This window comes from Colias philodice, chromosome 13 (genome assembly GCF_061535455.1).
Source record: "Colias philodice isolate Cphi_HAF_F1 chromosome 13, ilColPhil1 Martin Lab GWU primary, whole genome shotgun sequence".
NCBI classification, from domain to species: Eukaryota; Metazoa; Arthropoda; class Insecta; order Lepidoptera; family Pieridae; genus Colias; species Colias philodice.
This window is the reverse complement of record NC_143098.1, coordinates 1,393,411-1,407,050: the sequence shown is the minus strand read 5'-3', so window position 1 is coordinate 1,407,050 and position 13,640 is coordinate 1,393,411. Positions and strand designations below refer to the sequence as shown.

The following is a 13,640-nucleotide window of genomic DNA, read 5'->3' as shown; positions in this document are numbered from 1 at the left end:
TGAAAATTCTATACTTTTAATGATGAAGCCATATAGAATTTATTAAATACAAATTGGAAGATTAATTTTAACTGGTAAACACTACACAGTACACACGCAAAACAAACACTAACACCTTCAATTTATATTATACATTTCATGTTTCAAATGTGGTTTTGATAGAAATAGAATCATCCTCAGACATATCAGTGTGTATAATTTGCTCCCGTTTATTTTATCAAATTAACTAGTTAAAAGTGCAGTTTGAGTCTTGTACAGTGTCATAATTGTTTGTAACTATATAAACGAACTATTAGTGAACAATTTAATATTCAGTGTACAGTGTAAATACGAAATAAAAGTATAAAACCATTATAAACCATTAATGTACGACAGACTTTGAAGTGTTAAGACTGTTTACGATAAAAACGCGTAAGCGACGCTGATTTCCTGGCGCTTACGACGTTTTTGCCGAGGCTATAAATCAGAACATCGGGACGGCAAGTACAGAATTATATTGCTTTGAATCTACTTATACCACTAAACGTATTTCTAAGGTGCATAGCTTGAAGCGCTACTTTGTCAAATTTTGGACTTGATTCATAATCGCTTTGTCATGTCTACAATTAATTGTGCCGGATGTATGAGCGCTTTTAAAAGCCGAGATGGCCTACAATGTTATAAATGCAATCTTTGGTTTGATCTTCTTTGCGCGAATATAACAGAAAGGCGTTTCAAATCAATGAATGCTAAGACTAAAAGTTCGTGGATATGCCCTGGATGTTTAATCAAAGAACCTAAGTTGGATAACACGAATACGCCGGTCCGTGCGGCAAGGCTGCCTTCCCCATCAGGGGATTGCGCGTTTCTTGGCCAAGAAATGCAACACGCTCCGGCTGAGACAGATAATAACACTTTATTAACCGATTTAAAAAGCAGTTCATTGAGAGAAATTATTAGGCAAGAAATAAGTCAGGCTCTTAGAGAATCGGTTAAGTCCCTATTCAGCGAACAGTTTAATAAAATCAATAACCTAATAGCCGATTTTCAGCAATCACTTACATTCTACAGCGGACAATACGATGATATTAAATCAAAACTTGAAGAAAAATGTATTATAATAAATAAATTGGAAAAGGACAACGCTTTTCTCATGAACTCATTAAAGGATCTGAGAAGAGATTTAAACTCAATGGAACAACATGCACGGTCTAATAATGTTGAATTGCATTGTGTGCCAGAACATCGCTCAGAAAATTTGATTAATACAGTTCTCCAACTCAGCAAGGTCATTAAGTGCGACATAAAAGATACCGACATAATGTATTGCTCCAGAATCGCTAAAATGAACCCAAAAAGTAACAGGCCACGATCTGTACTCGTCAAATTTGGCAGCCCTCGCATTCGTGACACCTTTCTTGCAGCTAGCCAGCAGTATAATAAGAACAACAAAAAGAACAAATTGAACTCTGCTGACCTTGGTATTGCATCAGATACACCCTCACCTATCTACATAATCGAACATTTATCACCGACTAACAAAATAATTCATGCTGCCACTAGATTGAGAGCAAAGGAAATTAACTACAAATTTGTATGGGTGCGTGGTGGTCGAATATTTATGAAAAAGGACGAGGTGTCTGAGACTATTGTCATAGGAAGCCTGGAAAAATTGAAGTCGGTATCCTAATCGGGTATTAATATTATGTTTATTGACAAGATTTATTGTTATACTTTTTATTTTCGATTCTATCAAAATCTATTACCAGAATACAAGAGGTTTACGTAGTAATTTAGTTAATGTACGTCAGCATATACAAAACTCAGACTATGATGTCTATGTCTTAACTGAGACGTGGCTGCACGGTGGGATTTTTGACAATGAAATTTTCGATAACACATTCACTGTATATCGTCGCGATCGTGAATCCTCCAATATCAGTAATCATAAGAAATTGGGGGGCGGAGTCCTCATTGCAGTTTCTAATAAAATTTTGTCAAGACGTATGTCAGATTGGGAGAGTAATTATGAGGATGTATGGATTGCTATTGGTTCCGGTGGCGATTTTCATGATTCTATGAAGATATGTGCTGTCTATTTGCCGCCCCCTGTCACCTATAATATACTAGATAATTTTCTTAGCAACTGTAGTTCTGTCATTGATGGATATTCGTCTGGTTCTACGATTCTTCTTGGTGATTTTAATCTTCCCTGCATTGATTGGGTATACGACAATACAAACTTCTTCTTATTTCCTTCTTGCTGTGGTTCTCGTTTAAGAGATCGTCTGGTGGATTTCCTCACTTTGCATGATTTCACTCAGCGCAATGGATTTAAAAATTCTCAAAGTAAAGTCCTTGATTTAGTACTCTCAGACATTGATTGCATTGATATAACAGTATGCCCTAGTCCTATAAGAGAAGTTGACAGGTACCATCCCCCTTTAGTTATCACACCTAATACTAAAATTACCAGAAAATGTAAACCGAAGCCCTCATATCGTTACAACTTTTTTAAAGCAGATTACAATACAATAATTAACACTCTCGACTGCATTAACTGGAAACATGAACTGAATTTAACAGAGGGAATAGATGTTATTGTTGATAATTTTTATGCTGTTATCAGTAATGTTATTAAACAACATATACCGATGACTTTTCGATACCAAGGTGGTTATCCTCCTTGGTACTCAAATCATCTTATAAAAGTGCTTAAAAAGAAATTAAAACTACGTAAGAAGGTAAAAAAATATGGTAATCCGCTAGACGTTCTTGAATTTAGTTATCTGCGTAAGGAAGGTGCCACCTTAATTAAAGTTTGCTACAAAAACTACTTAGACAAGATTGAAAAGGCGGTTAAAACTCAGCCTAAAATTTTTTGGACTCATATTAAGAACTTGCGGAAAGGCGGATCCACTTATCCCTCGCAGATGGTTTTGAATTCAGAAGTCGCCAACAATCCTACTGATATCGCTAATTTATTTGCAAGGCAATTTTCTTCTGTATTTGATCCAACACATACTTCACCCGATTATTCTTCATCCAATGATGTTTCCCTTATTAAAATCACAAATTCTTTTAACATATCTCAACATGCTGTCTACAGAGCACTCTTAAAATTAGATAAGTCCAAGGGCGCGGGACCTGATAATATACCGCCTTTTTTCTTGACGTCTTGCGCTCGAGCTTTGTCCTTGCCACTTTCGTATATATACAACGCCTCACTTGAGAAGGGAATATTTCCGTCAAAATGGAAACTGGCTCGAATTGTACCCATATACAAAAATGGCAAACGTGAATTGGTTTCTAATTACCGTCCAATTTCTATTCTCTCCACAATGGCAAAAGTTTTCGAGTCCCTTGTATATAGCCATTTATATTCCACTGTCCAGAGCGCTTTATCCATCAATCAACATGGTTTTGTCAACAAGAGATCTACGAACACCAACCTAGTTGCCTTCATAAGCGATGTGTCAGATGCCGTAGACCGAGGTTTCCAAGTTGACGCTATCTACACCGACTTTTCTAAGGCTTTTGATAAAGTCAGCCACCGCATATTGGTTGACAAGTTGAAACACGCCGGAATTACAGGAAATATTTTGAATTGGTGCAAGTCTTATTTAGGTGGAAGAAGGTCGTCGGTAGTTCTGGATGGAGTTCAGTCCGAGTATTTCTTAGCGACATCAGGAGTGCCTCAAGGGTCAACCCTGGGCCCATTATTTTTTAACATATTTATTAATGATTTGCCTGATATTTTCCAGCACAGTACACCATTTTTATTTGCTGACGATTTGAAATTAATTCGTCAAATAAATTCTCGTGCTGATTCCGATTTAATACAATCTGACCTGGATAGACTGACTAATTGGTGCGAAAGAAACGCAATGTATCTGAATTGTGGCAAGTGTTACCAGATATCTTTTACTCGTTCCCAAAATAGAATACTCTCCAAATATCACATTAAGGGTAACATGCTAATGGAAGTGTCTACGATTCGCGATCTGGGAGTGCACTTGGATTGTAAGCTACGTTTTATAGAACATTATGATGTTGTCATCGCAGCGGCGTACCGTTCTCTTGGATTTATTCTGCGTTGTTCAAAGGAATTTAAAAACACCTCTACTGCTCTACTTCTTTATAATAGCTTCGTGCGCACTCGTTTGGAGTATTGCAGTATAGTTTGGAACCCCTGTTATCAGATTCACAAAAATAGAATTGAAAATATTCAGAGGAGACTTGTACGCCATCTTGCTTACCGAGCTGGTATCGCAAGATCCGTAAGCTCTTATGAAGGCAGGCTTAAACACTTTAGCATGACATCTCTCGAATCGCGTCGCACTATAGCTGATCTTTCGTTCTTATACAAATTGTTGAATAACGGTCTCGACTGTCCAGCATTACTTAGTAGGCTCTGTATCAATGTACCGTCTAGACTCCCCCGTCAACCCCGTTCCCTCCTGAGTGCGCCTTCATATAGGACAAATCTTGGCAAAAATTCACCCATAGTGAGACTCTCCCACGAGTATAATAAGCTCACGAGTATCTCGGGAGACATAGACATCTTCGGTCAATCATTAACGAAATTTAAATCGTTAATCCTCAAAATCTCTTATTGAATGACTGTAAAAATGTAATTGAATTCCGACAATTATTTTTGACAATATTGTTTTCACATTGCTCTACATCTAACATTTTTTTTCTGTGTATAATTATTTAGATTAAATATTAAATTCAATCCAATTCTGAAGTAATGCTGTATGTACCTATAATTAGTAGCCAATTTAGATTAAGACTTTATGTACGATTATTTATATAATGTTACAAATTGAGTTACTGTTGGTGCATCATAAATAAATAAATAAATAAATAAATAAATAGCAGATAATATGATTATATCTAAGTATGTATACATATAATATGCTTTGTTTAATCTCAATGATACTTTTTATTTTTTGTACAGCAAAAAATATATTTTTTGCATTAGTTATTATAATATCAAGTTAATTATTGTTTAACTTCAAAGACAAAAATAAAATAAAACGAAAATGGTGTTTAGTTAAAAGATACACATTTTTGAAATTATAACAATTATGGGCATACCAATCTCTGAATTAATGACTAAATACTATATTTAACTACCTGTCCCAGCAAACGTTGTTCTGCCTTACTCTTATCACTTAGGGATGTATAAATGTTGTGCGATTTTCAGACCTACTCGATATGCACAGAAAATTTAATGAGAATCTGTCCAGCCCTTTTGGAGGAGTATAGTAACTAACATTGTGACACGGGAATTTTATATATTAGATTATTTTGGTGTACATAGAACATTGAAGAACTTTTCCTTAATAAAATTAGTTTCAGTTAATACATGTAAGGAAAAAACATACAATTTAAAAGCTTGACTTATTGCGTACATTAAAATGAAAATTGATAAATCACTGTAATTATGGTGTTCTTATCTATTTAACTAAATTGTAACCACTAATGATTATTTAATAATTTATTACTTAATTAGATTTCCAGTGATTTTAAAGGAAATTTAATTATAATCCATTTTAGCTAATTATTTTACATTAGGATGAAAAAGCATTCAATTACAAAAGGTAAATTATTTATTAATGACATTTTTGAATCACTCAAAAAAATTAGGAGCTTGTTCCACTCTATTTTCTATACAGATGTTCACTGATTTCTTCACAAACCATAGTTTCATTTTCAATATTATTTTCTTATATTATTCTGATGAAAATAAGTTACTAAATTTATGATTTTTAGTGTTCAAGAATAAAATATTTGGAACTAAAATACCTAAATTTAATTCACACATTTTATGTCTAGGAATCTAAGTTACTCCATACTGAAACTAAACTGATCCATATCTATAAGTTTTAGCTTTTCCTTATATATAACTAGCTGCGCTCTGCGGTTTTACCTGCGTGGCTCCGCTTCTGTTGGTCTTAGCGTTATGATATTATATGGCCTATAGCCTTCCTCGATAACACCGAAATAATTTTTCTAATCGGACCAGTAGTTCTTGAGATTAGCGCGTTCAAACAAACAAACTCTTCAGCTTTATAATATTAAGTATAGATAAATTATATTATACCTATATCCCTATAATCTATAATATAAAAACGAATCCCAAAATGTGTTGGTAAGCGCATAACTTGAGAACGGCTGAACCTATTTCGATAATTCTTTTTTTATTATATTCCTTGAAGTTCGAGGATGGTTCTTATGTAGAGAAAACGTAAACATGTACCACGGGCGAAGCCGGGGCGGACCGCTAGTCTATAATATAAAAATGAATCGCAAAATGAGTTGGTAAGCGCATAACTCGAGAACGGGTGGACCGATTTCGATAATTCTTTTTTTATTATATTCCTTGAAGCACCAGGATGGTTCTTATGTAGAGAAAACATAAATATGTACCACGGGCGAAGCCGGGGCGGACCACTAGTAATATAATACAACTGTTAAAAATAAATGTGAACATTTTTTAAACATTTTACAGATTCAGAGTGATAATTAGTGCTGAGGAGATATGAGTGGCCTTTTAGCACATAACCACAAATAAGTATTTTTTATACTTGTGTTATTTTTTTGGTCATTTGTCTGCTATTGTGTGTTGAAATTGTCTGTAATAATAAATGTTTTTTTCTTTCTGTATTCTGTAATCTACATATAGTGCCACAAACTTAACTGATCCAGTGACGGTGTCACTGATGTCGATTTTACTACTGGTGGCACAAAGTTCCAGTTTTTTTCACCGGATCAGTTAAGTTTGTGGCACTGTACAAAACTTATGAAGACATTTCATAAATGTAACGTGATATAATATTGAATGAAAGAAATTTTTTTAAATATGCATCATTCTTAATTGCAAAAAAACAAAAAATAATAATTTTAGAAAAAATTTACGACACAAATGAAGGGTCAAACAAAATGTGGATAGTTTATATTAATTGTTCCATATATTTTTTTAGGTTTAAGAACTAAATTTAAATGAGCAGCTAAATTTAATTGTACTGTTGTAAAATACTTCACTAAATATTATTTATCTGTAGATAAGCATAATCTACTTCTGATATTGAAAACATGCTTATCATAGGTATCTACAAAATATATTATGTACGTATGTATACTGTGGTTTTAGAAAGTAATTCAATAAAAATAATAAGATTTGTGTGTATGTTACTTGCAATTTAAAATATTCTCAAGGACTGCAAATATATTTTAAAGTTTTAAGAATTAATTTGTTTAGTACAGTAATATGTACAAGTGACAGAACTTACTTCCAATACTGGGTCCTTTTCCTGTAGGCCTTAACTTAGGCATTCCACCAGCAAAAAGTCCGCCCAAAGCAGGCATAGCACCTCCATTTGGTATACCACCACCCCTCACACCATTCCCCACTGGACTACTACCACTACTAGATGCATTTGTCACTTTGCCCGGAATATAGGGTCCACTTTTATCCACTGTGACTGTCTTTTTCAACTTTGCTCCCTGTCTTATCGAACTAAGTAACGCATTCCGATCATCAGGACCCCCTTTGGCTCCTCCGAAAATTGGAGGAGGAGGCCCTGGAGGCGGCGGAGGTCCAGGCGGCGGCGGTGGTCTCGGAGGCATCGTTATTTGTCAACTAAACACACTGTGCCATCAAGTGTATTTACGTTGGGTAGACGTTCACAACTAGCAAGTACAACAATACGACTGCACTCGCACTATGTCGCACAATAAAACACTCAACCGCAGATACGTCACACCACACTTATCCATGCTAATTTACATAAAATACAGAAGAGCCTTGCCCCAAAACTTTAATCATTGTAGGAAGTACGTAGGCACGAGAAACTATTTTCAACTGCTATCACCTCATATTCACAAGATAAATCCGTTTATCTGTGTTATCACCTGCTATTTACTGGTTTATCGTAATTATTGAAATAATCCTAATGAATGCAGGTGATTAAGACTTGAGTCCTATCTCAATAGCGAACGAACATCAAATATAATTCGTCAAATTCACAAATTGCAATATGGCCGACTACAGCTGTCAATGTAAATGTTGCTATAATAAATTATATTCATCAATGGTAGAAAGAGGGTAGAAAGTTTTCTTCAGTGTTAATTTACCTAATTATATTTTACAACTTCTAATCATATTATTTTTGATGACATGAATTCTAATATATATGTATTATAATAATTAACATGAGCATAATATCACCAATAGGGAAAGAAACTTAAATTTATATTAATATATTTTAAATAAAACATGTTCATTGACTGGCAAGGTTTATTCATTCAAATTAAACATCTATTTCACATACAAAAAAGAATTATTCAAATTAAATATTTTCTTCGAGAATTTAATTACTAATAATAATAATTAGAATAAATTAATACAAGATAAGTAATAGAAATATCCAATAATTAATCTTCTAATGTGTGGAACTCGCATTTATTGAATCTACATCATCTGGATGCATTGAATTATATTTATAGAGATTTGAATCATAGGTAACTTCGCTTCCCCCTTGTGATAGCAATGCAGCAGCTTCTTTAGCAGCACGTTCAACTTCAGCTCGTTCTTCTGCTATTCTTATTTCTCTCTCTACATCCAATTCTTCTTTTTCTCTAGCACGTTTTTCTCGTATTTCAATATTTTCTCTATATTTTATAAGACGTGCAGATAAATATTTGATAGGATCCGCTGGTTGATGTAAAATAACGTCAGCGATGCATACTTGTAAAGCTTTACCAACATTTAATTTTAGGTATTTAAAATCCTCAGTCACATTAGCGTCACCTGGACAAAGATCAAACATATCCAAGTGACTACGAATTCGAACGAGATTTCCAAAACCATCGTTTTCATATTCACTTACTGTGTCTTCATCTCGATAAATATGCTTTCCTTCGCTGTTTATGTAATATCTACCGTAATTATCATAATAATAAATGACACCATCCCGTTCTTCTTTAACTTTAAGTAAAATACCACTGCTATCCAGCATATACTCACTTGCTGTTGCGTGAGCTTTGTAAACCCTTTGTCTCGTTTTTGGATCTACAAAATACCTTCCACACTCATCATAGAAATAAACGTGTTCAGAATCGTCACTTAGTGGTACCAGTTCGCCTCGTTCATTTGGTTGGTAGTGGATTTCATCGTCAGGTAGCTTGTAAATTTTTCTACTGTGCTGATCAATATAAAATGTGCCTAACTCATCGGTATATTCTTCTTTTATATCAGCAGCACTTAAAATTGAGATAATAGATTTATGACTACGCTCTCCAAACACAGCAATATCCCATAAATAGCACAGCTCAGTTACTAAGTGTTCACGATCTTCGGGCTGTAAGTCATGATTAAAAATCCTAAATTGATAAAAATCTTCACAAATACATAGTTCATCATCGGTTACTGATTCTAAATGTACATCCGTCAACTGTTGCATCTGTTTTAAAGTTGTTTTTAATGTTTCAAGATCGTTCAAACGATTTTCTAAATACTCTTTTTTGTGTATCAAGGCCATCCTCGCAGCAGACGTTGGTTCAGCTTCCAATCTTTGAATACGATCTTCTAATATATTCACTTTCTCATAGACTTTACAAATTTCTAAATCATGAGTGGCAGTGCATCGAATCATTGCACCCAATTCTTTACCCTTTTCTCTTAAGTTTTCTAACATTTTTTGAGCACTTGGCGATTTTGATGTATGCAGATCATCCACGATTTGTTGTAAGGTTTTTGTTAAATCACCACTCAAATGAGGTACATTTATGTTTATATATTTACTTAGATCCATAGCTAAACCATCAGTTATTTTATCTATCCAATTTAACAGATCCTCAAGGGCACTAGATACTTTCACTCGAAACTCCTCATCACCAGAAAAATTCCTGAAACATTTTAGCTGGTCTAATAGTATCTTTGTAATTTCTTTGTGCATTTCATCAACTATTTCCATTTCAGCAATTAAATTCGCTTGCAATTCATTAGATAAGGTTGGTTTATATTTATTCATATATTTTTGATAATAATTTAGTCGATAACCCATTGCATCAATGGTATAACTTATCGCTTGGTAAATTTCTTCCCTTGGTAAATCATTTAAACGTTTTGTATAATTATCAATTTCATTCACTACATGAAGCCAATTTAAGTGAAAATCTACAATGATATCAATAATTTGGGATTTCGTTTCATCTTGTAAAGCAGATCTCATAGCACACATAGTATTGAAAATACTGTCTGAGTAATCATTTTTGGTAAGAAATATTACCGGAGTTTCGTAGAACTGCTTCATCATTTTAGAAATATCGAAGAGAAAATTATCACTGGCATCTTTATCAATACTTATTTTTGTGTTCTTTTGCGACGACATTTATTTTTTATTATTCTACGTGGTCACTTCTAAGAAATTAAAATCTGATTACAAATTGACTGAAAAATATAATTCATTATGTAAATTCGTAAGCACGAAAAAACGCATTTTTCACATTCTTTTTTTAAAATATTGCCAATTTAACGATGGCAAACGATTTTGTAAGAAGGTTAAAATGATTTAAATGTGGATATTTAATAATTTAACTCTAAACAATTAATTTATTCATCCCTGCTTAAATACAAAGTAAAAATAACAATTTAAAAAAAAATTGAAATGCACTTAAATTGTAAATCATTTTATGTTATCTATGCTGCCATAGTCATGGTAGAAAATTGATATCATTCAGTTTTGTTATGGCAACTTTGTACGCGTCTACGATTTGTTTCCGAAAAGGTCGTCGATGACTTTGCGATTATACAAAATTACAAAGAAAAAGTGTAACTGTTGTTGTGTCATTGTATAAATACGTTTTTTAGTGATAAATATACACATAATGGCCGGTGCAATGTTATTCGAGAGGTCACGCATCTCATCTTCGAACAGAGACGAAGACGTCCGCATGACCGACAAAATGGTTAGCACAGGTGAGCTGCCCGAAGATGACGAAGAAAACATAAGGGCCAAGGAGCAAGGCATCCTGAACCTCGGTGAGAAATACAAGAAGGAAGGTAAAGCGAAGGAATTAGCGGAACTCATAAAAGCGACGAGGCCGTTCTTGAGTTTGATAAGTAAGGCAAAAGCAGCAAAACTGGTACGTTCATTAGTCGATTTCTTCTTGGATTTAGAAGCTGGTATCGGTATTGAAGTTCAGCTTTGCAAGGAATGTATAGAATGGGCGAAAGAAGAGCGCCGCACCTTCCTCCGACAGTCTTTGGAAGCGAGATTGATCGCGCTATATTTCGATACTGGTATGTACACGGATGCTTTGGACCTTGCCACTGCTTTATTGAAGGAATTAAAAAAGTTAGATGACAAAAATTTGCTTGTTGAAGTGCTTCTTTTGGAGAGTAAAACCTATCATGCCCTCAGCAATTTGCCAAAAGCCCGTGCATCGTTGACATCCGCGAGAACTACAGCAAATTCTATCTATTGTCCACCAAAAATGCAAGCAGCACTTGATTTGCAATCTGGTATCTTGCACGCTGCTGATGAACGCGATTTCAAAACTGCTTACTCATACTTTTACGAGGCATTCGAGGGTTATGATGGAGCAGACAGCCCAAAGGCGTTAACTGCATTGAAATATATGTTATTGTCGAAAATAATGCTTAATCAGGCTGAGGAGGTTGGTACAGTGTGTGGAAGTAAAGCCGCCCTTAAATATGCCGGTAAGGATCTAGATGCCATGCGTGCAGTCGCTACTGCATCACACAAAAGGTCCCTAGCCGATTTCCAAGCTGCCTTAAAGGCTTACAAGCCTGAACTAGAGGAGGACGCAGTCGTTCGTGCCCATCTGGGTGCCTTGTATGACACAATGTTAGAACAAAACTTGTGTCGTATCGTAGAACCATACATGAGAGTGCAAGTAGACCATGTCGCACGCTGCATTCGCCTCCCTGTCATACAAGTAGAGAAGAAATTGTCCCAAATGATCCTCGATAAAAAACTCAATGGAATTTTAGACCAAGGTGAAGGTGTTTTGATTGTATTTGACGAATCACCCCTGGAGAAAACCTATGAAACTGTCTTGGAAACCATCCACCATATGAGCAAAGTTGTGGACACTCTATATCAGAAAGCAAAGAAGTTATCATAGACGTGAAGCATGTACATTGTTGTAGACTTAACGGTTTAAATATATCAAATTAACAACCTTAAATTTTCCGTTTTGAATTTGTAAAGCTATTTTTTGTAACACGCTACTTAAAATGGGATACATTATACAGCTAACATATTGTATTAAAGAGAACAGAGAAATAAAGCAATAATGAGTCTGAAATATTTACATTTTTAAATGTTACTGATATGAATTACTAATACATAATTTGATTACATTCATTTCTAACTTAAGCTAGTGAAAATTATAATATTCTGTTTTAATTGAGAATAAACGGTGTTCTCCAAAGTGTTGTTTTAATCTTTCCGCCCACATTGTTTTGGTGCAAGACTTATTTTTGGACTTGACTAATGATAAACAAAATTTGCATATTAATGACTAAAATATTTTGTACTGAAAGTCGAGTTTCTTTCATCATTACTAATTGTAATAAACAAACATTCTTTTACCCTAATGAGTTATTTATTTACAATTATTTCTTTTTTCAGCTGGTTGGTAACTTTTAATAAAATTTTCACAAATTTTATGAATAATATTATACAACATAATATTAATACAACAAATAGAAAATGGAATTATATCTGTTAAGAGAGATAAGAATGAATTTTAATAAAAAATGATATCATTTTATGATATGCCTAATTCATAAAAATATATTTTTGTAAGTCACATTTTCTTTAAGTATTCTTAGATTTCTAGAACTATTATATATTATCAGTTATGACCTTGATTATTATAGAATAATTAACTAGAATCATCATGGAGACAGAATGGGTATGATATATTTCTCTTTATGTTGGTCAATGTAGGAATTAAAACTTATTAGGGGAAAACAAAACATAAAATTGATTAATGATTACTCTCTATAACAGGTGAAAAATTACATAGTGATTTAGCAATACATATTTGCAGACCAGTCATTTGATGTTAGCTTTCTTTGGTAAAATCCTCGAGTCAAGTTGCTTGTTACCATGATTGTAAATTGTTACTAAATGAAATTAAATGTTTAAAAATAAGTGCTTGAACTATATAATTACAAGATAGGTAACCTTCCCTAGGTCAGTTTTTATGAAGTATCAATCATTAAGACAAAATATATTTAATTTTAATGTTGCATAATACGTTAAATTTAATAAAGCACATAATATATCAACATAGCTGTAATTGCAAGAAATAATGACCTAAACTTTTTACAGGTAAATTAGCTTGGAGAAATTTTTGCGTTTGTAGTAGTGTATGGTCAGCAAATAAAATAAAACAACATTTTATTTTTAGTTTTTATTTTATACAGGGTTACTTGTAAAACACCAGCAACCTCGCAGGACAAGATAGCTAACATCATAAATAACAACATTTGTTCTACGACTTTTGGCATAACGCAATAAATTATTTTTAAATGATTTTTTAAACTTTTATTGTACTCTCCTTACATTTGTAAGTCTATGTTCTATTAATTATCGGATGGACGACGCGACGCC

The 13,640-nt window shown here is 33.7% G+C and overlaps 3 protein-coding genes across 3 annotated transcripts in view; 1 reads left to right on the top strand and 2 right to left on the bottom strand.

The window, feature by feature from the left end:
- Vrp1 (Verprolin 1) overlaps window positions 1–8,014 on the bottom strand; it is a 35,379-nt gene extending 27,365 nt beyond the window's left edge. The window contains exon 1 of the mRNA XM_089702155.1: window positions 7,281–8,014. Within this exon, the coding sequence (XP_089558281.1) occupies window positions 7,281–7,617 (337 nt within the window). The 5' untranslated portion in view covers window positions 7,618–8,014. The remainder of the gene's footprint in view (window positions 1–7,280) is intronic.
- Window positions 8,015–8,432: 418 nt separating this feature from the next.
- LOC149483183 (uncharacterized) lies at window positions 8,433–10,382 on the bottom strand. Its single transcript, XM_089702881.1, has one exon. It carries the CDS (start codon window positions 10,380–10,382, stop codon window positions 8,433–8,435), a length of 1,950 nt encoding a protein of 649 aa, XP_089559007.1.
- A 352-nt stretch (window positions 10,383–10,734) lies between these two features.
- On the top strand, window positions 10,735–12,450 carry Rpn6 (regulatory particle non-ATPase 6). The gene has a single exon (XM_089702111.1). It carries the CDS (start codon window positions 10,879–10,881, stop codon window positions 12,139–12,141), a length of 1,263 nt encoding a protein of 420 aa, XP_089558237.1. The 5' UTR covers window positions 10,735–10,878; the 3' UTR covers window positions 12,142–12,450.
- The last annotated feature ends 1,190 nt before the right edge of the window (window positions 12,451–13,640 follow it).

What these genes read in the sequence shown, in the direction of transcription:
- LOC149483183 (XM_089702881.1), bottom strand. Translation starts at nt 10,382, where the DNA reads ATGTCGTCGCAAAAGAACACAAAAATAAGTATTGATAAAGATGCCAGT.
- Rpn6 (XM_089702111.1), top strand. Translation starts at nt 10,879, where the DNA reads ATGGCCGGTGCAATGTTATTCGAGAGGTCACGCATCTCATCTTCGAAC.